Here is a 25,415-nt window from a genome sequence, read left to right on the forward strand (position 1 = left end):
AACTGACAAAAAAAAACCCAAGAAGTTCACAGGCCTAGGTGATCTAAGACCCTTGATTCCCCCCACCCCCACCCCATTTTTCTTCTTTTGTGCTGGCTTGGGGCTTGAACTCAGGGCCTGGGCACTGTCTCTGAGCCTGTTTGTGCTCAAGGATAGTGCTCTACCATCTGGGCCACAGTACCACTTCTGGTTTTCACATAGTTAACTGAAGATAAGAGTTTCACAGGGACTTTTCTGTCCAGGCCACCTTCGAACTGTGTTCCTCAGATCTGAGCCTCTCAAGTAGCTAGGATTACAGGTGTGGGCCACCAATGTCCTCTTGATTCTTTAGGCTGACACCTCCCTGGAACTCTTTGAGTAACCTGGACCTATGCTTCAGTTCATTTTTTTTCGGGGGGGGGGGGGCAGTCCTGGGACTTGAACTTAGGGCCTGAGCACTGTCCTTGGGCTTTCTCAAGGCTAGGGCTCTACCACTTGAGCCTCAGCACCACTTCCAGCTTTTTTTCTATGTATGTGAATCCGGGTCTTCGATCATGCTAGACAAGAATTCTACCACTAGGCCAAACTCCTGCCACCACCCCCATCCCCCCTTCAGTTCAGGGCCATTGTTGTCTTTGCCTCTTCTCCTCCCCACTCCTGGGTCACTCTCTGGAACTCTTCAGCCACACTCTCCTCACTGTCATCACTACTGCTGCCACCTCACTGTTTAACTCTTGACAGAATGAGCCAAGGTGGAGATGTAGCTAAAAGATACAGCACTTGCCGAGTATGCAGGGAGGTTGGAGTCTCAGTACAGTCACACACACGCATGCAAAGAAAATAAAAAGTAAGCTAAATACTCTGCTTAGATAGCCAGAAAGGGAATGTGGTAAGGGTGTTTGCACCAAGACTGTTTGTACCCATTGCTGGGCAAGCACAAAGTGCTTCCCCCTTAGAGTTGTTTCTAAAACAGTTGCCTTCTGGAGCTGGAGCGTTTGCTGTGTAGCTTCCTTTGTATGCCCACAGACAGTTTCAAGCAGCCAGGCTGGTAGCTCAGCCAGACTGAGCTGATGATGATCATGCACTAAGGGGCTAACAGCTGCCACTTACTGAGTCAAATCATGAGGCTTCATACTCATCTAAAATAAAAGTAAACATTAAAAGGAGGCACTTACCATAAAGCCCCATTATTAACTGTGTTCACCAGTAGCTTAACAGTACTTAATTGTGCTTTAAAAGTATTAAACTGTGTTTACTGTTAACCAAATAACCTTGGGGCAGTTAGGCCATTGTCTCCTGAAAAAGGGCTTTTCAAGTAGAGAAGAGAGGAGGGAGGGTGGACCAGAACCCCTGAAGCCTGGATTTCCTCTAATGGTGAATGGGGGTGGGGTAGCAGAACCCCTGGGAACCCGATTTCCTCTAGGTGGTGAGGTGGAGGGACAGGAGAACCCCTGGAGACGGGATCTCCTCTAAGTGGTGGTGTGGGGGCAGAATCCGAGGACTGGATCTTCTCTAATGGTGAGGGGTGGGGGAGCAGAACCCTTGGGACCAGATCTCTTCTAGGTGGTGCGGGGGAGGAGGTGGGGGGACAGGAGAACCCCTGGGGACCGATCTCCTCTAGGTGGTGACAGGGGTGGGGGTGGGGGGACAGGAGAACCCGGGGACCGATCTCCTCTAGGTGGTGACGGGGTGGGGGTGGGGGGACAGGAGAACCCGGGGACCGATCTCCTCTAGGTGGTGACGGGGTGGGGGTGGGGGGACAGGAGAACCCGGGGACCGATCTCCTCTAGGTGGTGACGAGGTGGGGGTGGGGGACAGGAGAACCCGGGGACCGATCTCCTATAGGTGGTGACGGGGGTGAGGGGGACAGGAGAACCCGGGGACCGATCTCCTTTAGGTGGTGACGGGGTGGGGGACAGGAGAACCCGGGGACCGATCTCCTCTAGGTGGTGACGGGGTGAGGGGGACAGGAGAACCCGGGGACCGATCTCCTCTAGGTGGTGACGGGGGTGAGGGGGACAGGAGAACCCGGGGACCGATCTCCTCTAGGTGGTGACGAGGTGGGGGTGGGGGACAGGAGAACCCGGGGACCGATCTCCTCTAGGTGGTGACGGGGTGAGGGGGACAGGAGAACCCGGGGACCGATCTCCTCTAGGTGGTGACGGGGTGAGGGGGACAGGAGAACCCGGGGACCGATCTCCTCTAGGTGGTGACGGGGGTGGGGGTGGGAGTGGGGACAGGAGAACCCGGGGACCGATCTCCTCTAGGTGGTGACGGAGGCAGACGAGCCGGGCTCCTGGCATGGCGAGGCAGGGACGAAAGCAGGAACGTCCTTCCCGAACACCGGGGGAGGGACTTTGAAGCCCCGCCGCGCGGCCTCCGCTTAGGTTCCGGGGGACGGAAAGGCCGGCGACAAGGGTTGCGTTGGCGGCCGTGACTGGCCGGCGCGCCGAGAGGAAGCACGGGCTCCAGCCACGCGGGGGCGCTCGCGGGGCGCCTCCGCCGCCGCCGGCCCGCTCCGCCCCGCCGGAAGTGCTCCCGGGAAACATCCCGCCATCCCTCCGCCCCGCCGGAAGTGCTCCCGGGAAACATCCCGCCATCCCTCCGCCCCGCCGGAAGTGCTCCCGGGAAACGCCCCTCGCTGCGCCGCGGGAAAATGGCGCTGGAGGCCGGCGACATGGAGGATGGCCAGCTCTCGGACTCGAGCTCCGACATGACGGTGGAGCCCGCCGACCGGCCGCTGCAGGTGACGGGGGGTGGGGAGGAGAGGCTGATCGGGAGCGGGGCGGGGGCTGCGCAGACCCCGCGTAGCCGGCCTGCTCCGCTGCTCTCGGCGCCTCCGCCACGGCGCCAGCGGGCACATTTTGCAAAACCAAACCTAGGCCCTAAGGCGCGGAGCGTGCGGCACTCGCTGGGGTCGCGGCCCGCCGGAGGGACTGCGGCCGGGGCGGGATGGGGCCTGGCCGCGCCGAGAGGACGGCGGACCCCTGCGTTAGCGCGCCTGCTGGAGCGTGTGCGCGTGCGCGCCGGCTCTGCCCGCGGGGCCTGGGCGCGGCCGCTCCCGCGGGTGCCGCTCCCGCCGGCGCCGCTCCACTCGAGCCACACCTCCACGTCCAGCCTTTGGGGAGATCAGTTGGAGATGATTAGAGTCTCGACTTACCGGCCGGTCTCAGCCTCCTGAGAAGCCGCTGGCACGGCGATCTCTTCCCCTGATCCCCTGTGGGTGCTTGAAGAAACTGGGCCCTGGGGCCGGGAGTTTGGCCTAGTGGTTAAAGTGCTTGCCTAGCATGCACGAAGGCCCGGGTTCGATTCCTTGGTGCCACATACATAGAAAAAAAGCTGGAAGTGGTGCTGAGGCTCAAGTGGTAGAGCTCTAGCCTTGAGAAAGTCCAAGGACAGTGCTCAGGCCCTGAGCTCAAAACAAGGACTGGCAAGGAAAAAGAAAAGAAAGAACGAAACTGGGTCCTGCTGTGTGTCCTTGGCTATCCCAGAACTAGTGATAGTCTTGCCTCGGCCCCCTCCTCCCCCAGCAGGGCTTGGGTTTCGGATGTGTACTGCCACACCTGGCATCTTGCCACTTTTCCAAGTGGGGATTGGTTGCAATCCCCTCAGTTGAGAGGGTTTTGGTGCCTGGCTGCCTGCGTTCACCTTCGGGGACTGCCCAGGCCACACGGTGATCGGCTACCTTGGCCTCCCTGCTTTGGTAGCCCTGTAAGTATAACTGGTATTGCAGTTCCACCAATTGGGTTGCAAAGGTGTGTTGAGAAGTACTGCACGTAGTAACCACGGACTTATTACTACTTATGACACTTTCCCTTTTACCATCCTAACTCGTCCTCCCCCCCCCCCTTTTAGGGTATAATAAGAATTCAAGAAATACATGTTTTCGTGTTCAGGTCAAAAATCATACGAAGTTCTAGGTAGAAGGTGTAAGTTCAGGTGTTCTGTTGCACCGTGGGGTGACTATAGCTATTAGAGCAGCTATTCTGGAGCAGAGGCAAGAAGATGGCAAGTTCAAAGACAGGGTCCCCTCTCCCAAACAAAGGTAGCAAAAATTAAAACAGAGGTGCTAAGGGAATCAGTGATAGAGGTGCTTTCTTAGCATGGATCCAATTCTCAGTACTTGTGGGCTTGGAGAAAAGAGGATTTTGACTGCTTCATAATAGAGAAATGATAAATGTTAGAGGTGGTTGATATGCTAATTACCCCAATGTGATTATTACACAGCATGGATCAAAATGCCACAGTGGACCTCATAAATATGAGATTACTTATGGGACTCAAAAAGGCAAAACCTAAACCAGACACTGTGGCTTGTGCCTGTAATCCTAGCTACTAAGGAGACAGAGACTGGAGAATAAACGTGGGAAGCCAGCCCTGGGAACAGTAAAGACCCTATTTCAAAAGTAGCTAAAGCAAAAGGCACAGATATGGCTCAAGTAGTAGAGCATCAGCTTAGTAAGAACATTTCCATGAGTTCAAACCCCAGTACCACCAGAAGACAGTACTTTTCCACATAAAGGTCCTAGGAAATTTTTACTTTCAGTTACTTTGAGGTTGGTTTTTTTGTTTTGTCTTGTTTTAATCAATTGACTTGCCTAACTTAATGCCATGAAATCTTCAGTCTGTTTTAGTTTTGCTTTTGGGACAGGGTCTGGTTATAAAGACCAGGTTGGCCTTTAAACTCATCTTCCTGCTTCAGCCTCCCACGTGCCAGGCATGCACCACCATGCCTGGCAACAATTTTTTTTTTTTTTAAGTAATCCATGTAGGTGGAATTAATGTGTTCTGTGAAGTTGACTGTAATCTTCTGCTTGCAGAAAGCACTCGGGGCAGATAGCACACTAAGGACCTTCCAGAGCACTGCCCCAGCATGTGTACCCATATCACATTATCGGACTGTTAAAAGCGTGGATTCAAGTGAGGAGAGTTTTTCTGATTCCGATGAAGACAGCTCTCTTTGGAAGCGCAAGCGACAGAAGTGTCTGAACCTTCCACCCAAACCAGAGCCTTTTCAGTTTGACCAGAGCAGTCAGAAGCCAGCTGCTGCTGGAGGAAAGAAGATAAACAACATATGGGGAGCTGTTCTTCAGGAGCAGAGTCAAGATGCAGTGGCCAGTGAACTTGGAATCCTGGGGATGGAAGGCAGTATTGACAAGAGCAGGCAATCAGAGACCTACAATTATTTGCTTGCTAAGAAACTTAGGAGAGAATCGCAGGAGTGTACAAAAGATTTAGACAAAGAGCTAGATGAGTATATGCATAGTGGCAAGAAATCCGAGTGGAGGGAAGAAGAAAATGGGCAGGGTCATCTCAAACGGAAGCGACCTGCCAGAGAGAGACTGGGCTCCAGACTGGAAATGGACTACAAAGGCAGATACGAGATCTCAGAAGACGACGCTCAGGAGAAAGTGGCTGATGAAATTGCTTTCAGGTGAGCATTTAAATTTACCCTAGGAATGAGCACTTGGTCAAATGCCTTCTATTTACAGGAGGAAAATACATAGTGACTCTTTGAGGGTTTGGGCCTTTTTTTTTTTTTTAATTGGATTTCAGCGTAGTACCTCAAGCTTACTAAAGCAAACCCATCTACCTTTTGAGTCACACCTCCAGCCTTTTTCTGAGTTGGTTTTTTTTTTTTTTACTTTGGTTTGTTTGATTATGTGAATGCAGTTGCATTTTAAATTTGCACAGAATAAGAGTTTTTTACCTTTTAAACAATTTTCTCTGCATTTAGTGCCATACTGCTTTGTAGGTAAAACATACATTTTGAACTAGGATTTTTTTTCTAGTATTTTAAGATTTGTGACTTAAAAGATTTTTTGAGAGCCAGGTACTACTGGCTTGTGACTGTGATCCTAGCTAATAACTGACAACTCAAATATCTACTATACAGGGGCCAGGAGTTTGGCCTAGTGGTAGAGTGCTTGCCTAGCATGCATGAAGACCTGGGTTTGGTTCCTTGGTACCACATACACAGAAAAATCTGGGGCCGGGAGTCTGGACTAGTGGTTAAAGTGCTTGCCAAGCATGCATGAAGACCCGGGTTCGATTCCTCGGTACCACACACATAGCAAAAAGCCGGAAGTGGTGCTGAGGCTCAAGTGGTAGAGCTCTAGCCTTGAGAAAGTCCTAGGACAGGGCTCAGGCCCTGAGCTCAAGCCCAGAAGTGGCAAAAAAAAAAAAAAAAAAAAAAAAAAAAAAAAAAAAAAGAAAAGAAAAGAAAAATCTGGAAGTGGCCGGGAGTTTGGCCTAGTGGTAGAGTGCTTGCCTAGCATGCACAAAGATGCGGGTTCAATTCCTCGGTACCACATACTTAGAAAAAGCTGGAAGTGGTGCTAAGGCTCAAGTAGTAGAGCTCTAGCCTTGAGAAAAATCCAAGGACAGTGCTCAGGCCCTGAGCTTAAGCCCCGGACTGGCAAAAAAAAAAAAAAAGAAAAAGAAAAATCTGGAAGTGGTGCTGTGGCTCAAGTGGTAGAGCTCTATCTAACCTTGAGAAAGCCCAAGGACAGTGCTCAGACCCTGAGTTCAAGCCCTAGGACTGGCAAAAAAATAATAATTTTTAATTTTTTTTCCCCCTCAGGTTACAGGAACCAAAGAAGGATCTTATAGCCCGAGTAGTGAGGATAATTGGGAACAAAAAGGCAATTGAGCTTCTGATGGAAACTGCTGAAGTAGAACAGAATGGGGGTCTTTTTATAATGGTAAAGCTTTTTGCTATTTCTGTTTTGCTGTTGTTTATTATATAGCTTGGGGTGGTGGTTAGTTGTGGGACTTGAGCGCAGGGCGTGGTCACTTGTACAAGGCTAGCGTGCTACCACTTTGAGCCATAGCCCTACTTCCAGTTTTTAGATGGTTAATGGGAGTTAAGAGTCTCATGAACTTTCCTGCCCAGGCTGACTTTGAATTTCAGTCCTCAGATCTCAGTCTCCTAAGTAGGTAGGATTGCAGGCCCAGCATGCAGCCATTGTTTGTTTGCTTACTTTATTAGAGTGACCTTGCCACTCTATTGGATATGTTTTTCTTATTTTGAGACAGGGTCTCATTGCATAACCCAAATTGGCCTCAAATGTACAATCCTCTGCCTCAGTCTCCTGACAGTTGGGATTATAGGAATAAGCTACCACAACTCACCTGGTGCTCAAATATATATTAAGACAATAGTCTAGAAGGATCCTGATTTCTGAATATGGATTTGGGCTTACTAGTTGAGATTTGACTAAATTTAGATTCTTGAGTCTCAACTATGAAGTTCTTCTGTTAGAATTGATGATACACATAATGTACTTAGCATTTAATTATGGTCACCAGAGCTGTTAGGAAGCGAATATGTTCAGTGGGAAAAGAAATAGCTTAATTAAATGGAAGTATAATGATAGGGAGGCATTGCAGCCAAACAAGAGTGTTCAAGGCAGATGACTTAAGAAAGTAGGCAGTGAGTACCACCCAGACTGCAGGCAGTAACAGCAGTTGTGGAAAGGAAGGCCCAGCAGGGCCAGAACTAGGATAAAGTGCGTGATTATTTTAATGTAATCTTAAAAAAATGAAAATTAATGTAAAACTTCTGTAGTGCACATAATTTTGAGATTGACTCCAGACCACTCAACTCTTACCCTGATTTTCTTTCAGATGCCTAGTCTAAGCAAGGGACCATTGTGTCTGGAGCCAGATGGTGGAGTGAGGGAGGGAATAAGGTCAAAGGAAATGTGCTATCCATCTAGAGGAATCATTGTACCTTATACCTTTAGGCCTCTCCTTTACTTTTAATGAAGTGGCCCCTGGGTGGCTTTGAATACATACTTAGACAGCCTAACTTTCCCACTGAGAACACAGTGAATGGGAATGAGGGCTACTTGGTTGAGGCTGCTGCAGAAATCTAGGAGAGAGAAAGCAGTGAGTTTGGCTCAGTGGAAGCAGTGGGTAAAGAATTCTGACCCGGGTGTGTGTGGAACATAGAGTCAACAGCATTTCCAGATGGCTTAGAAGGAATATGTGAGAAAAGAACGGGTCGAGTACCCCCAAGTAGTTTTGTTCTGTTAATTGGCTTGTTTTGTGCTGGTACTGGGGCTCAGACTTAGGGCCGAGATGCTGTCCTTAGCTCTTCACTCAAGGAAGGTGCTGCACCACTTACTTCTGGTCTTTTGCTTATTAGTTAGGGATAAACATTTCATAGATTTTCCTGCCCAGGCTGGCTTCAAACTGTAACCCTAAGATTGCAGTCTCCTGAGTAGCTATAGACGTGAGTCACCATGGATTTTAACCAATTTGAAGAGCAAAAATCTAAAAGTTTGCAAGAGTGTGTATAATAGATTAGTGACAAAATTATAAGCAAGTATGTACATCAGAATATTATTGGAAGATGGGAACTAAATATATATAAGAATAGGTATGGCGATTACACTTGTGCCTCCAGCATTCAGGAGGCTGAGATAGGATCTTGACTTGAAGGCCAGCCGGAGCTACATAGTCTCAGGGAAAAAGTATGTGAGTGTGTGTATAATATGTATATTTAATGTATATTATACATTATGGTGGGTATGGTGTGTTAAATATATGTTGTATACATATGTGTAAACACACCTACTCATATGTACACATACACATATGGCACTTATCCTTTAAAGTTAAGCATAATGTTCGATGAGCCAGCACTCCTTCAGACTCTGCTAGGTCATCAGCACATTACCTTATTTGATGTGGAAAGAAAGTTTTTAAATGTGTCAGATTTTTAAAATACAAAGCTTTTGTGTGCCAGAATGTTACAGTGGTTACCTATGCAGTGTGGGATCCTGAATGATTCATTTCCTCTTCTTGCTTTTGTTACTTTATTTCTTTTTTCTCTTTTGCTACTTTATTTCTTATAAGCATGTACTTATTTACAAAGAAAAGGTTTTGACTGTGTTCTCAATCTAAAAAGTTGTTTGCAAAAATGTCTAGTCAGTGTCTTTCTGAATTAAAAAAAAAAAAAAATCAGTTGTTTGAGACCATAGTCCCAGGGACTGAGGGAGCTGGAGGAAGAGAGTTATTTATTACTTGAACAGAGTTACTTTAGAAGTCCTACGGGTCTGTTTCACAACTATGTTGTGAACCATGTACTTAAAAATGGTTAACCATACACAGGCTAGGTGGAGCTCAGTGGTACACAGCTTGTCTAGCATGTACAAGAGCCTGAGTTTGACCCCAAACATTTGCACACACCTACAACTGAGTTTCAGATAGTAAATTTTTGGTGATGTTTCTATTATGTAATTTTAAAAAGTCAGAGTAAGAGTCTACAGTACAAGCTGTCTTCCCGTCCATTCTCTCATACCTCCCCACAGTCAGCATTGTGCTTCCCATAGTTCTGTATACTGAAGACTTCCTGTCAATCTACAATTTGTTTCTTCTTACAGGTGCCAATGAATGGGGTGTGTCACACACACACACACACACACACACACACAGTCTTCATTGTTTGTTGACTATATTTGAAAGTTTGTCTACTTGGTAAGACTTGTAATGTCAAATCAGTATTAGTTGTATTTTCAGTCATTCCCAGACTTGCAGATTGATTAACAAAAGCAGTTATCTAGGGGCCGGGAGTTTGGCCTAGTGGTAGAGTGCTTGCCTAGCATGCACAAAGACCAGGGTTCGATTCCTTGGTACCCACATACATAGAAAAAAGCCAGAAGTGGTGCTGAGGCTCAAGTGTTAGAGCTCTAGCCTTGAGAAAGTCTAAGGACATTGCTCATGCCCTGAGCTCAAGCCCAGGACTGGCCAAAAAAAAAAAGCAGTCATCTAGTACACATATTGTCACAATAGTTGAACAAGGCAACACTGCCTTTTGTAGATAAGTATATTTCCAAGGCAGGTTTTGTTTTTTGTTTATTTTTGTTTTTGCTAGTCTTGGAGCTTGAGCTCGCTTGGGTGGTCTCTGTCCCTGAGCTTCTTTTGCTCAAGACTAGCACTCTGCCACTTGAGCCAACGCACCATTTCCAGCTTTTTCTGTTCATGTAGTACTGAGGAATTGAATCCAGGGCTTTATGAATGTAGGCAAGCACAGTACCACTGAGCTACATTCCCAGATCTTCAAGTTTTTGTTTTTTAGGTTTTTTTCTTTTTCTTTTGGTTTATTTGGTAACATCTGAAAGTGAAAGGAAAGCCAGGAAAGAAAGTAAAGGAGTAAGGCTCTCCATCTGGAAAGGGTTCCAAAGAGGAATCTTCAAGGCAGTTTCTTTAGTGCCATGCTTTTCACATTTTCATGCTTTATTTTTTATGCTTAAATTGGCTCCTGTTTGTAATACTGAAGTGCAAACTAGTGTTTCTCAATGCACAAAAAGACAACTAACATGCCTTATGGAGAAAATGTTATTTGAGATACTATTATATTGTAGACTAAATTCTCTGGTGTGATGTATTTCTGATTTTCTATTCTGTTCCATTGGTGTTATTTCATTACCACTCTTATTTTAATTATTGAAGCTTTGTGCTGTTTTTCACTGTCTGATTTGTCCAGATGACAGATATAATTAGAAAATGTAGTCCTTTTAAGAGTCAGAATCAGGACTGGGCTTCTGGTCTGTCATTTTTCCTGGTTCCTTAGGCCTATCTGCCAGAAGATGCTTTGGCTGTTTGTAGGAGGATTCTGTGGAGTTGGAGGGATGGAGGTATTTAGCTTAGTACTAGAGCTACACCCACTATACGCAAGGTTTAATCCCCAGCGCAGCAAAGAAATAAAAATACAAAGAATGTGACATTTCTGTTTCTTTTGTAGAATGGTAGTAGAAGAAGAACACCAGGTGGAGTTTTTCTAAATCTCTTGAAAAACACTCCCAGTATCAGTGAAGAACAAATTAAGGTAATGACACTGTTCTTGGCCTCTGAGATACAGGCTGACTTCACTCAGCCTGTAGGTTCATTTTCTGCTGCACCATCCTCACCTGCCCTGCCTTACACGGACTTGTCCTATCACTGTGTCTATAAACCATTGTTTTTTTTCCTTTCAGATCTAACATTATGACACTACATCCTGGACTTTTGGCATCTTAGATTATTTTTTCTATCCTAAAGTTGTTGTTTTTTTTTTTTTTAAATTAATGAACATTTCCAAACTTACTAAACAGAAGAATAGGATGATGACAGGGCCGGGAGTTTGACCTAGTGGTAGAGTGCCTGCCCAGCATGCACAAACACCCAGGTTCATTCGTCTGTACCACATACATAGAAAAAAGCCATATGTGGTGCTGTGGTTCAAGTGGTAAAACTCTAGTCTTGAGAAAGCCCAAGGACAGTGCTCAGGCCCTGAGTTCAAGGCCCAGGACTGGCAAAAACAAAACAAATAAAAAAGAATGCGATGATCATGCACCTAGTAGCAGTTGCTATTATTTTGGCATTCTGTCATTCCACCCCAGCTTGAATCCAAACCCACATTTTTCACTGGTCATTTAAACCTTTTGAAGGATTCAGGGAGGTGATTTTATGCAGTGTTGGTTTATCTTGTTATTGAGGTACCTTTCCATTCATTCTTTTACCTTCTCTATTTTTTATGAACTTCAGGATATTCTTAAAATCGTTCTGTGACACAGGGAATGTTTTTACATAGTTTTTGTTGTTGTTTTGTTTTTTGGCTTTTTTTTCTCTGCCTTGTTTTTTTAGCTCAGTAGCCAGGCAGACATAAAAGTTAAGATCCTTCTTCCTTAGCCTGCTAGTCCTGGGGTTACATGCATGTGTGCTACTGTGCTATTTAAATCTGTTAACTAAGGAAGAGGCTTTGCATTTAGAACTTTTGATGAGGTTTGGAAACAAGCCTGTCGCATAGGAAAAATGCAGTGCCCTGAACACGGCTTCTGAAACTGGGTAGCTTTGCATTTTTTCTTACAATGTCAGCATACCAAACGCTCACAAGCATGTATGCTACAGTCACACTGGCTGGAATGCTGGCTGACAGCTAAAGCCATTGACCTTGAACTGGTTCTTTGTATGAGTACTTAATGTCTCCTTAGGAATTGTTTTTCCCTAAAATCTTTTGAATGTTCATTTTTGTGGCTTCTTTTTTTTTAAGTCTATAATTGAAGTTCCTACAGAAATATGACTTAAATTATACATCTAAAATTTCACTTACTAATTGCTTGCTTTTCTCATAGGAATAATTTACTCTGATGTGATTTGTATCAGTGTATGTTTCCATAAAGACATATGTTGGGTGGTAGAGAGAGAGGTAACTTTCACGTTTATTCCTTCCTCCAGTGTAATTCTTGGTGAAGTATGTAATTTAAAGATAGTCTCCTTGGGGTTTTATTTGATATCTAGGTGCTGCTTTCAGAAATATACATGTATTGTTAGTATGCTGTGATAAAAATGAATTCTCTAAAATTTGCTTTGCAATTGTTAAAAATCTGAGTTTAAATTTTTATTTGTCCATCCTGTGGTAATATGACCATGAGCAAATCAATTTTACTCAGCTATAGTTTTTTCATCTATAAACCTCTGAACCTTTTTTTGGTGTAAACTGTTCAGACTTCTCTTTAGATCCCAGACCTGCTTCTCCATTTTTGTACATCTGTGGCTCCACTTAGCATGGCTCCCACATTGATGATCTCTAGTGTCCCTGGTTTATATATTTAGTGAGAATATGCTCTGCTAGAATAAGTCTTGCCCTCTGGTGGTTGTGCACCTCAGGCCATTGCAGCAATTGAAGATGGTTTGGTATGTCACAGTCAAGGCTACTAAAAATCCACAGGGTACAAAGTAGACATATTCCCTCGTCCCCTGGTTCCTGTCCCCCTCCCTCCCACCGCCAACAGAAAGGTCACAGCCTGCAGTGTCACTCATGTGGGGCCTGCTGGAGCTAGAAGCTCAGTGTCATGCTGCCATTTCTCTCTAGCACCCTAGTATGTTCTAGGTTTAATTATTCTATGCCAGGATGAAAGGTTTTACCATGTACATTTCTCACCTTGTGTGTCCTAGGGCTGACGATTCTGTGCCATGAGAAAGGCTTTTCCCCACAATTCTTACCTTACCTGAAGTCATTTTTTTGTTTTTTGTTTGTTCTTTTGAGACAGTCCCACTGTATCCAGTCCCTGGCTGGCCTCAAGCTCACCATTTCATGCTGGGATTATAGGCATGTACCACTGTGCCTATCTATCAGTAACATTTTTTTAAGGTGGGCTTTTTCTTACATTATGCTTGTCATATGATTTTTATTGTTCACACACTTCAGGCATGGTTTGGTTTCCTAGCACCGACTGTCACCATGTAGATTTCAACCCTGTACAACCTGATTTTCCTGCTGTGCTTTTGTGTTTAGGCACCTTTAAACTATAGAGATGCTATGTTTTGTAGAATGCATGTGATTGGGCTGGCTTCAGAGCTTCAGCCCTTGCTCACAGCAGCTACTTCTACTTTTGTAATCACTTGGCCTGTGTCAAATAATGGACCTGTTAATACTCTTATTACCGTTATGAGAAATGGAAACAGTAGTAAAGGGCCTGCCTATAATGAACTTTTAATAAATGATAGGTTTTCTTTTTTGTTTTTAACTAGAGCTGTTTTCAATTGCAGGACATTTTCTACATTGAAAATCAAAAGGAATATGAAAATAAAAAAGCTGCTAGAAAGAGGAGAACACAACTATTGGGAAAGAAAATGAAACAGGCTATTAAAAGTCTGAATTTTCAAGAGGATGATGACACATCACGAGAAACATTCGCTAGTGACACAAACGAGGCCCTGGCTTCCCTGGGTGAGACGCAGGAAGGACACGGAGACCCCAAAGATACAGACGAGGCCTTCGAGGTGGACCACTCACATGACTTGGACATATTTTAAGCACATCGTGGACATTTTCTACATATAGCGTGTGGTAAACATTTCTGCTATCTGCTGTGATTTACTTTGTACTGACAGGCTTGAGGATTGGGAGGAAAGAGCTGTTTCTTGAGGTTAGTAAGTGTTAATTTATGTGGCAAAGGAGTGTGATGAGCTGAAGCAGTCAGGATGGCTGACACAGCACTGAAGAGATTGCAGCACAGGATTTAACGTCTCTGTGCTGCATGTACCGATGTGAATTATGAGTGCATTTTAACTGGGTCATGATCACATGCCATTCAAAACTTCTATTAGTTTCTATTTCTGATTTGTCTTTGAGTTGAATTATGCTGTGGTTTCAAAACATTCCATTAGACCCCAGGGAACACATAAAAATTGTTAAACTGTTACGGACACATTCATATCCCGTTCATTTTTTCTGGGTTACTAAGAACTTCATCACTTGTGACTTTAGTTTGTTTGGAGATTGGCTCTCACTGTAAATTTCAGGCGGCCTCAAACTGGATCCTCAGCTTCCTGAGTGTTGGGATTGCAGGGCTGTCCCACCCGGCTGGCTGTTTTTAGGACAAGCTTCTGTCGTCAGTCCTGTGCACTTGTTTGTTTGTGGAGAAACAAATGTCAGAAGCTTTCCAAAGAAATGCTGGTTCTTTTGGAGTTGTACTTAGAATACTATGATCAACACCTGTGTTATTATCATGTACATTTAAAATTCCCAGTGATGGCCTGCCTAAGATTTGTTTTACCTTATGTTAAGGAAGCCAGCTATTTATGTCACATCTGCATGGTCTCAAATTACTCATTTTTATTAAAAAAAAATAGTACTTTAAGATGTTTCTAGGGTTAACTTATTTACAGAATAAACAAAAATGTGCTCATGAAACAAAAATTTGTATATTAAGAAAAAATGTGATTCAGCAATTATACATGGTCTTTACAATGTACTTGAAGTCTATTAGTAGTTCCTAAAAGTATATCATTGCAACTTGGATCTCAGAGGGAAGTGGTTATTAGTTGCTTTTTATTTATAAATTACGCAGAAATAAATTTGGTTTTTGGAAGTCCTTAATGAGCTTTCTGTGCCTGTCCTTGATGCTGGTGACTGCATGAAGTATGTGCTTTATTGCTGAGTTTCCCAGGCTGTAGCTGTGTGGACTAAGGTTTAAACCCAGGGCCTTACACTCACTAGGCATAGGCTTTGTCACTTGAACCATATGCCCAGCCCTCCTTGCTTTCATTATTTTCAAGTAGGGTCTCACGTTTTGCCCAGCCAGCGGGCGGTGTGAGCCCCCTCTGCACAGTTTGCATGGAGTTGGGGTGACGAGTGTGTGAAGAGAGGTAATTTTTTTGCTTGGGCTGGCCTGAATATTGACCCTGAGATACTGCTGTAGCCCTGTGAGGTGATTTAAAGGTACACTATGTGACGTTAGCAAAGAGAACAGATATGTAGAAATTTGAAGTCATGTATTGGTATAAATACTTTTTCTATTGAAAAGTATACAAAAGACATTAATACCAAGGATACTTGACTGCATTATGCCTGTCCTTCTTCCCGGTTCATTTCATTTGGAACTACAGAGTTTTAATTTCATTCCTACTGTATTTTTTTTCCCTCAGTCATGTGGCTTGAACTCTGGGCCTGGGCATTGTCCCTGAGCTCTTCAGGTTAAGGCTACTGCCCTACCCCTTGAGCCACAGCACCACTTCCAGTTTTCTGGTGGTTAATTAGAGATAAGAGTCTCACAGACTTTAGTGCCTAGGCTGGCTTTGAGCCATAATCCTCAGGTCCCAGCCTTCTGAACAGCTAGGATTACAGGTGTGAGCCATTGTGCCTGGCCTTTGTTCCCACTCTATTCTTACAGAAGCCAACACTTCAGTTGTTAGACTTCTTGACATCTTTTATCTATTGGTTCTTCCTGCAACAACAACAAACAAATTTAAATTTAAAAAAAAAGTTCTTCGGGCAGGGACTTGGCTTAGTGGTTAAAATGCTTGCCTAGCATTCATGAAGACCTGGGTTCTATTCCTCAGTACCACATACATAGAAAAAAGCCAGAAGTGGTGCTGAGGCTAAAGTGGTAGAGCTCTAGCCTTGAGAAAGTCCAAGGACAGTGCTCAGGCCCTGAGCTCAAGCCCAGGACTGGCAAAACAAAACAAAAAAAAAACAACAAAAAAAAGTTCTTCGACCTGAAGGATTACGATTTGCATGAAGCCAGAGTGGGCAGAAAAGCCAACAGGACTACCACCAATTAACCAGCAAAATTCCAAACTGGAGACAGCCCAGGTACAGTGCCAGCTGTGAAAGTCAAGCAAGAGTGCTAGACTCTGGGGTTCAAGTCAAAAAAGAAAAATGAAAAGCTTCCTCTTAACTTCATTGGCTATCCAAATCAACAAAGTGCCTGCACTGTTCTCAGATCTGTGTTTAGTAAATCTATCAAACCACCCTGTCTTAGAGTACTTCCTGCACATCCTAACCTTTTTCCTACTTGATTACTGGTAGGTTTTGCACTAACATCCTCCTTTCTTAGTAACGGGAGTATTTCTCCATATTTAACTTCGCTTTACTAAAATGAGTTTGGGCTGGGCTGGTGGCTCACACCTGTAATCTTAGCTACTTGAGAGGCAGCTATTGGGGATCTTGGTTTGAGACCATTCTAACTGAAAGAAGTTCAAGAGATTCTACCTCATTCAATTACTGGGTGTGGTGGCACAAACCTGTCATCTGATAGGGATGCACAGTGGCTGGATGGAGTGGTGCCTGTGTGTCACCTCCAGCAACACAGGAAGCAGGAAGAAGGAGGATCACAACTCAGACATAACGGAGACCCTGCCTTGAAAATAAGGCAAAAAGGGAGCCAGGAGCGTGGCTCAAACAGTAGAATACCCACATTACAAACAAGAACCACTGAGTTCAATTCTCACTGAGTTCTGGCCTAGACAGAAAGTGTATAGCAAGAGAGAATAGGTTGCATCAAACATTATGTGCAGGGTCTGCAGAGGAACATTAGACCAGCAAACAATATAAGGCCTATGTAAACAATATCAAGTGCATAAAAAGAGAACATAAAGAATACTTGTGAATATTTAGTCCCATGTTTTTTCAGGGATGTTAAGTTTGCAGTGTGTCCGCAAGTGTTCCCAGTTTTTGGATTGTTCATTGTATTTTTTTTCAAGAAGAGTATTTTTGGGGGACTGGGACTGAACTCGGGGCCTGAATACTATTTCTTTTTCCACAAAAGGTATTCTACCACTTGAACCACAGCTCTGTTTCTGACTTTTCGCTGTTAAGTGGATATAAGAGTCTCACAGACTTTTCTGTCCAGATTGGCTTTGAACCACAATCCTCAAATCTCAACCTTGAGTAGCTGGGATTACAGGTGTGAGCAATCCAGATTTTTTTTGGAGGGGGGGAAATGGGGTGATGAGGCATGGGTGGTGGGGCTTGAACTCAGGGCCTCGGTGCTATCCCTGAGCTCTTTTTGCTCAAGGCTAGGTCCACTGGGAACCACAGTGCCATTTCTGACTTTTGAGTGATTAATTGAAGATAAAAGACTCATGGACTGTTGAGCCCGGGCTACTTTTGAACCAGGATCTTCAGATCTCAGCCTCTCGAGTAGCTAGAATTACAGGCATGAGCCACACATCTCCTGGCAGAATTTTAAAAAGCTACCAAACTGAAACTAGCTTTGACTGTAACCCTCAGCCTCTAATGTAGCTAAGGGTTGTTATGGAGTCACACACATTATTACATCATTGGTTAGCAGCTCATCACAATTCTACTTGAAGGAGAGAGATTCCAGAAGGGCAATGGCTTCGGGAAAAGACACTGCTCCTACCTTACCCAAACTAGCCAACAACTTCCCTGATGAGAATTTATATAAACCTGCTAGTAGGTGAGGCCTTAAGTATTCTGGGGTCTTAGTTTTGTGGTGATTTCATGCTTACCAGGCAACACGCCGCGACTTTTTCACCCACATTGGTGGAGCTTGTTTTACGTGGGTTTTCAGCTTTTCTTTTTCTCATGCTTTTTTGCCCAAGGCTAGCTTCAGACTACAGTCATCCTACTTATGCCTCCCCAGGACCTGGGGTAACAGGCATGTGTCACCACACACAGCGTGGGGGCTAACATTTCCCCCCATCACCTAAGACCTGAGATTAGAAGCGTGAGCCACAGTATCTGACTTCCCTTTCCTTTCCTCTCCTCCCTCCCTCCCTCTATCGTCCTTTCTCCTACTTTACTCTACCTTATCCCTTTTTCTGTGACTAGCCAGGTATTTTCCTTTAGACAATGGAAAACCTTAAAGTCAGGTCACAAGGCTACTGTGGGTATTGGAAGGAGGACTGTGTCTTGGGAGGGGGGTGGTGAGGGTGAAAGGGTCAGTTGCTTGCATCGTGCCTCTGCAGGGCTCCCTTAGAATCAGGGTTCTTGCCTGGAATCCTAGCTACTCTGGAGGCTGAGAACTGAGGATTGTAGTTTGAAGCTAGCCAGGTCAGGAAAGTCTAGAAGATTTTTTATGTCCAGTTAACCACCAAAAAGCTAGAACTGGAAGTGTGACTAAAGTAGTAGAGCCCCAGCCAGTCTTGGGCAGAAAGGGCTAAGGGAAAGTACCTAAGCCCTAAGTTAAAGCCCTACTGACAAAAGAGAAAGAGGCCTGAAGTGTGGCCTAGTGGTAGAGTGCTCGTCTAACATGCATGAAGCCCTGGGTTCGATTCCTTGATACCACATACACAGAGCCAGAAGTGGCACTGTGACTCAAGTGGCAGAGTGCTAGCTTTGCACAAAAAATGTCCAAGGATAGTACCCAGGCCCTGAGTTCAGGCCCCAGGACTGGCCAGAAAAAGAAAGATGATAAAACAACTCTTTGGCTGGGAGTTTGGCCTAGTGGTAGAGTGCTTGCTTTGCATGCACAAAGACCTGGGCTCAATTCCTTGCTACTACACAGAAAAAAGTCAAGTAGTGCTGTGGCTCAAGTGGTAGAGTGCTAGCCTTCAGAGAACTCAAAGACAGTGCTCAGGTCTTGAGTTCAAGTCCCAGGGCTGGCAAAAAAAAAAGACAACTCTTTGTTGTGGTTGTGGGGCTTGAACTCAGAGCCTGGGAGCAGTCCCAGAGCTTTTTCACTCAAGGCTAGTATTCTACCACTTTGAGCCACAGCACCACTTCTGATGGTTAATTGGAGATAAGAGTCTCATCGACTATTGCCTGGGCTGACTTTGAACTGCAATCCTCAGATCTCAGCCTCTTGAGATGCTAGAATTACAGACCTGGGGATAATACAGCTCTTAACTACATTCTTCTCTCCTTGCTTTCAATCTTCAGGTGTAGTGAGATTCATTTGCCTCGGTTTTCACTGAAGCAAGGAATGATCCCAACACGTTACGTTATGCCTTGGAAAGAATGTATGAAATTCAGGCATGTGAATATGAAGGTATATTCTCATAAAATTCATAGTTTTAAAATCAGTACTATTGAACATAACTTCTGGCTAGACAGACATATGTATACCAAAACTATTTCATGAAGTTCTGAGTTCAAATTCCAGTACCACAAAAAGGTACCTAGTTTTTGCAGGCATAAGTAGCAGAATTCAAATAACCAAAGCGAAAATCTAAAATAAGTACAGCAAGTGACTCAGAGCCACCCCAGCTTGCTTACTTGCAATGTAAAGAAGCTCAATAGACGGGGCTAGGAATGTGGCTTAGTGGTGGAGTGTTTGCCTAGCATGCATGAAGCCCTGGGTTCCATTCTCCAGTATCACATACACAGAAAAGGCTGCAAATGTAACTGTGGCTCAGGTGGTAGATAGGTAGAATGCTAGCCTTGAGCAAACGAAGCTTAGGGACAATGCCCAGGCTCTGAATTCCAGCCCCAGGACTGGCATAAATAAAACAAACACAAAAACAAGAAGCTCAACAGAAACCTGCACCACTGGCCTATGCCTCTAATCCCAGCTACTTAGGAGGTTGTCATCTGAAGATTGAGATTGGAAGCCAGTACAGGCAGGAATACCCATCAAGTTCTTATTTCCAATTAGTCACCGAAAAAGAAAAAATGGAAGTAAAGTTGTATCTCAATGTTAGACTCCCAGCCTTGAACAAGAGCAAAAAATGAATGGACAAGTACCCAGGCTCTCAGTTCAAACCCCAGCACAGACACAAGCAGGTACACTGTTGTCAAGGCTGGAATTCAGATCACATCGTTACTGGGTTGTGTTCCATACTCAGATAACCCCTAGGTTACACAAGGAGGGGTTACATTTGCAGCTATTTGCCCACTCAAAGCCACTCATTGGCCAGTACTTCTAAAACATTTTGCTAATTCAGATTGATCATTTACTAAGTTGAAACACTAAGTTGTTATTGTTGTTGGTGTCGGTGCTCGAGCATGAACTTGGGACCTGGATGCTGTCGCTAAGCTTTTTCACCCAAGGTGCTTTACCACTTGAACCACTGCTCCACATCTGGCTTTTTGGTGGTTAACAGCAATTAAGAGCCTCTCAGATTTTCCTGCCAGGCTGGCTTCAGATTTCAGATCTCAGCCCCCCCCCCCCTGCAAATCTGTCACTTTCAGTTAGTTTTATGTTTCTCCAGCAATTTAAAATAACATTGAGTGGTGTAAGGAGCATTCTATCTCAGAGTCTCCATAGCATTTAAGAATTCCATGACGTGAACTTGGCTACCCCAAATGTATTCTCGCTTATTCTTTGCTTCCTTCTCTTTACATTCACCATTTTTCCTTGGCAGGTGAGGAAAACCTCCAGATAACATTAAAATGAAAACCCAGCATGCCAGGCACGGGGCTATGCCCCACAAGCCAACATGGAATGCCATAGGCAGAAGTGAAGCTGAGAAGTAGATACTCAAGCCTCAAATAACTGTTACTTAGCCACTTTGTTGTTGGTTATAGGGCTTGAGCTCTTGAACTCAGGGCCTAGACGCTATCTCTGAGCTTTTGTGCTCCAGGCTAGCACTCTACCACTTTGAGCCATAGCTCCACTTGCAGTTTCCTGGCTGGGCTGGCTTTGAATCACAATTCTCTAGATCTCAGCTTCCTGAGTAGCTGGGATTACATACATGAGCTACCAGCGCCTGGTTGTCAGCAACATTTTTTTTTTTTTTTTTTTTTGCCAGTCCCGGGCTTGAGCTCAGGGCCTGAGCACTGTCCTTGGACTTTCTCAAGGCTAGAGCTCTACCACTTGAGCTTCAGCACCACTTCCAGCTTTTTTCTATGTATGTAGTATTGAGGACTCTAACCTGGGTCTTCATGCATGCCAAGCAAGCACTCTACCACTAGGCCAAACCTTGGGCTTTCCTCAAGGCTAGAGCTCTATCACTTGAGTCACAGCACCACTTCCAGCTTTTTTTCTATGTATATGGTACTGAACCTGGATCTTCATGCATGCTAGGCAAGCACTCTACCACTAGGCCAGACCCAGTCCGTCAGCAACTATTTTAAGAGTAGCAATGTATGTGCTATCAATAAGATGTAGTAATGGGCAAAAAAAAAACCCTTTCTAATTCACATGTGGACCTTTTGGGTATTTTTTGGGTTTTAAATATCTGGCTGTATAAACCAGGCTGGTCTCTAACTCATGATCTTCCTACCTAGCCTCCTGAGTGCTAGGATTATAGGCATGCACTACTATGACTGTTTTTTCTGTTCTGAAGTGCTGGAGACTTAATCCAGAACTGCATGCCCTAACGTTCAGTACCCTACCACTGACTTACAGCTTCCATTCTCACTCCCATACATTTTGTTTCATACTGGAAGAACTCTCTGACAATGTTGTTTTATATGTGAAAATGTAAACATGGAGAGGAAATAAAGGACATCACACAGTCACGAAAGTAGTAAAGCAAAAGCCCCATCGTTTGACTCCAACTTTGACACCTTTATAATGTGCAGTCTGCACAGCTCTTTTGGTACTGGGTAATACAAGCAAGCAGGCAGTGCTTTAGAAAAGCGTTGCTTTGCCCATTGGAGTGTTAGGAAACCCTCATCTTTTTCCTTTTTGTTTACTTTGGTTTTGGTTTTTATTTTGTTCTAGGACTAGGACTTAAACTCAGGGCCTCTCACTCTCACTTTTTTTACTCAAGGCTGATGCTCTACCACTTAAATCATAGCTACCCTTCTAGCTTTTTGGTAGTTAATTGGAGATAAGAGTCTCATGGAGACATTCCTGCCCAGGATGGCTTCAAACCCCAATCTTCAGATCTCAGTTTCCTGAGTAAGATTATTGGCATAAGCCATCAGCAAATTAAAAAAATTCATATTTATTTATTTATTTATTTTATTTTTATTTTTGCCAGTCCTGGGCTTGAGCTCAGGGCCTGAGCACTGTCCTTGGACTTTCTCAAGGCTAGAGCTCTACCACTTGAGCCTCAGCACCACTTCTGGCTTTTTTCTATGTATGTGGTACTGAGGAATCGAACCCGGGTCTTCATGCATGCTAGGCAAGCACTTTAACCACTAGGCCAAACTCCCGGCCCTCATATTTATTTTTAAAACCTATTTTATTTCTGAAATAGGCTCCATTTCTCCGTCCTTTCCCAATTAGCCTTCATCTATGTGTGTATATGTGTATGTATGTGTGTATGTATGTATGTATGTATGTGTATGTGTATGAACTCTTGCTCGACTATCTCCACTGAAGGCTAGGAGTCTACTACCACTTGAACCACACCTCCAGCTCAGCTTTTCTGTTGGTTAATTGTGAATAAGAATTTCATAGACGTTTTCTGCATGGGCTGGCTTTGAACCATGATTTGCAAATCTCAACCATCCCGATTACAGGAACTCAGCAACATTCCCCGTCCCCCGACATCTTAATCTAACAGGAAACTGTGTTTGGTATGATATTAACTGAAGGTTTTGGGTTTTCCTTGTAGCAAGCAGAAGCGATCGGGATTTATACAGGTTCATTAGAAGACTCTCTGTTTCTGAACCGCAGAGAAAGGCTTTGCCATGGGGAAGATCGCAACATCGTCCTAAAAAAAGGCTCATCAGAAATAAAAGTCACAGACCTGCCTATGCACTCACCTCTCTCCAAATACCAAAGCACTGTGATCTCCCATGGCTTCAGGAGGCGGCTGATCTGATGGAGGAGGAAAGCAAGAAGCTAACTGAGGGCACAGCTCAGTGTAGGACAGAGGGTGTGGGCCTGGCCCACAGGACTTTGAGTATTAAAAATAAATCAGTAAACTTTCACTGTTGTTCCCACCTGTCTCTAGAGGTGTTGAAGTCTATGGCCCATTTGTATTTCATCTACAAGTTCATCTGTTTAAATATCATAAAACAGCATAATTCCAAGTGAGGCACTGGTGCTCATGCCTGTAATCTCAGCTACACAGGATCTGAAGGTTGAGGTTCAAAGCTAGCCTGGGCAGAAAATATTCCTATAACTCTTATCTTCAATTAGCCATCAAAAAGCCAGAAATAGAACTTGACTCGAGTAGTGGATTGCCAGCTTTAACCAAAAACTTAGGGAAAGCATCCTGGCCCTGCATTCAAACACACACATACACCACTATAAGTGGGTGCCAGTGGCTCATACCTCTAATCCCACCTACTCAGGAGGCTGAGATCTTAGGATTCCCATTCAAACCTAGCCTGGGCAGGAAAAGTCTGTGACATCTACCTCCAATGAATCTCCAAACAGCTGGAGGCAGAGATGTGGCTCAAAGTGATAGTGCACTAGCCTTGAGGAAAAAATGATCAGGAATAGTTCCCAGGCTCTGAGTTCAAGCCCCAGGACTGGCACCAAGAAGAAAACCAGAACAAAACAAAACAGAAGATCAGAAGGGGTGCGGAGGTATATGCCTAGAATCCCAATTCCTTGAGAAATGGAAATAAAGAGGATGGTGGTTTCATGACCAGCCTCATCAACTGAGAATGTGCCAGGCACCAGTGACTCACACCTGGAATCCTAACTCCTCAGAAAGCCAAGAACAGGTTTCCAGGTTTAAACCCAGCCTAGGCAGAAAGTATCTACCACAAATGAAGGAAACATGATGCCTTTGTTTCTCTAGGTCTTTCTTACTTCACTTAAAATACATTTTTCCAAAATAATAGCTATTGGGATCGTGGATGATGCTTCCATAGGACTGTGAATTAGGAAAAATATACAACAATATAATAAAAATACATATTAAACTTCCTAATTTTATTAAATTATTGAAATCATTAAGAGAATGCCTTTGTTGCTACAAAATGTATATTTGAAGTGTTGAAGGGCTATAATGTCTCCATTTTATGTTCAAATAGTCTGGGAAAATATGCATAGAGAGGAACTCACAGGATAGGAAAATAAGAGACAAATGGTTAACAAATAACAAGTCTAGATTCCTCTTGAACTGTTCACACAACAATTGAATTATATTCAAATAAAAACTTTCTAAGACAATATATATATATATATATATATTCCAAGTCCTTACAAGTGGCCCAATACCATTCTTTCTAATGGATGAATAAAATTATATATATGGTCTTTTTTTTTCATTCTGGGACTTGAACTCAGGTCCTGGGCACTGTCCTTGAGCATTGTCAAGGCTGGTGCTTTTTTATTTTTTTTTGGCCCCCTTCTCTTTCTGGCCCCACTCGCTCCGGCCCCGCTCCGGCCCCGCTCGCTCTGGCCCTGCTCCGGCCCCTTCTCGCTCTGGCCCCGCTCGCTCCGGCCTCGCTGGCTCTGGCTCGGCTCGCTCCCGCACGCTCCGGCCCTGCTTGCTCCGCCCCGCTCGCTCCGGCCACCACTCGGTTGGGCTCCTCTTGCTTGCTTTCGCTCTCTGTCGCTTGTTGCAGTCTCGTCTCTGCCACTTCCGGCTTGGTTGTGTCTGGTCTCTGCCACTTCCGGCTTGGCTGTGTATGTGGGATACCGAGGAATCGAACCCGGGTCTTTGTGCATGCTAGGCAAGCACTTTAACCGCTAGGCCAAACTCCCGGGCCCTGCTTTTTTTTGTTTTAAATAATTTTTTTATTGTAATTAGTAAAAGGGTTACATGATATTTGCCAGATAGAAGGTGCATTAATTCACATACATTTATACCCTTTCACATGTCTTGGTACCCATTTCCCTCCCCCCCACACCCCCCACCCGTCTTGGTTTCCCCCTTCCCTATCAAATTTCAAATATCCAAATACAAATAAATTCAATATATCAGATAACAAAGTGAGATACTATACCAATATGAGATAACCAAGGGACAGAAAAAGAGATGAGAGACAACATAGTACATTAAGGACAACAATCATTCATTATATGGCTTTTGTTTCAATATCCTGGAGGTCCTTTTAATTAGCTTCACATTATATGGCCTTATGTATCAAGATTTTGCTCTATTGCAAATCTCTGCTAGTAGAGCCCAAGGTTTCTACAGGTTATGATGAATGAGGGAAACCATTGAGCCTAAGTTCCTTTGAGTCTGACTTACTTCACTTAATATGATTTTTTCTAAGTCTTTCCATTTCCTAACAAATGGGGCGATGTCATTCTTTCTGACAGCAGCATAGAATTCCATTGTGTACAAATACCACAACTTGTTGATCCACTCATCAACTGAGGGACATCTAGGTTGGTTCCATATCTTTGCTATGGTGAATAGTGCTGCAATGAACATTGTTGTGCTAGTGGATTTAG

At 44.4% G+C, this 25,415-nt stretch overlaps 2 protein-coding genes across 2 annotated transcripts; both read left to right on the plus strand.

Moving 5' to 3' along the window:
* The first annotated feature begins 2,227 nt into the window (after positions 1-2,227).
* Phax (phosphorylated adaptor for RNA export) lies at positions 2,228-14,851 on the plus strand. The gene is made up of 5 exons (XM_090340103.1): positions 2,228-2,725; positions 4,800-5,413; positions 6,563-6,683; positions 10,733-10,816; positions 13,519-14,851. The coding sequence occupies exons 1-5, from the start codon at positions 2,636-2,638 to the stop codon at positions 13,783-13,785; spliced, it is 1,176 nt and encodes a 391-aa protein (XP_090196229.1). The 5' UTR covers positions 2,228-2,635; the 3' UTR covers positions 13,786-14,851.
* Positions 14,852-17,551: 2,700 nt separating this feature from the next.
* On the plus strand, positions 17,552-22,999 carry Spmip10 (sperm microtubule inner protein 10). Its single transcript, XM_090339687.1, has 3 exons — positions 17,552-17,675; positions 19,100-19,208; positions 22,669-22,999. Exons 1-3 carry the CDS (start codon positions 17,590-17,592, stop codon positions 22,876-22,878), a joined length of 405 nt encoding a protein of 134 aa, XP_090195813.1. The 5' UTR covers positions 17,552-17,589; the 3' UTR covers positions 22,879-22,999.
* Positions 23,000-25,415: the final 2,416 nt, after the last annotated feature.

Source organism: Megascapheus bottae, chromosome 10 (genome assembly GCF_031878675.1).
Source record: "Megascapheus bottae isolate mThoBot1 chromosome 10, mThoBot2.hap1, whole genome shotgun sequence".
In the NCBI taxonomy this organism is placed as follows: domain Eukaryota; kingdom Metazoa; phylum Chordata; class Mammalia; order Rodentia; family Geomyidae; genus Megascapheus; species Megascapheus bottae.

Excerpts from the sequence above, each read along its gene's own strand:
- Phax (XM_090340103.1), top strand. The coding sequence starts at position 2,636 with ATGGCGCTGGAGGCCGGCGACATGGAGGATGGCCAGCTCTCGGACTCG. Across the intron at positions 2,726-4,799 it reads CCGCCGACCGGCCGCTGCAG|AAAGCACTCGGGGCAGATAG; the intron begins GTGACGGGGGGT and ends TTCTGCTTGCAG. Across the intron at positions 6,684-10,732 it reads ATGGGGGTCTTTTTATAATG|AATGGTAGTAGAAGAAGAAC; the intron begins GTAAAGCTTTTT and ends TTTCTTTTGTAG.
- Spmip10 (XM_090339687.1), top strand. The coding sequence starts at position 17,590 with ATGGCTTCGGGAAAAGACACTGCTCCTACCTTACCCAAACTAGCCAAC. Across the intron at positions 17,676-19,099 it reads TTATATAAACCTGCTAGTAG|GTGTAGTGAGATTCATTTGC; the intron begins GTGAGGCCTTAA and ends TTCAATCTTCAG. Across the intron at positions 19,209-22,668 it reads TCAGGCATGTGAATATGAAG|CAAGCAGAAGCGATCGGGAT; the intron begins GTATATTCTCAT and ends TTTTCCTTGTAG.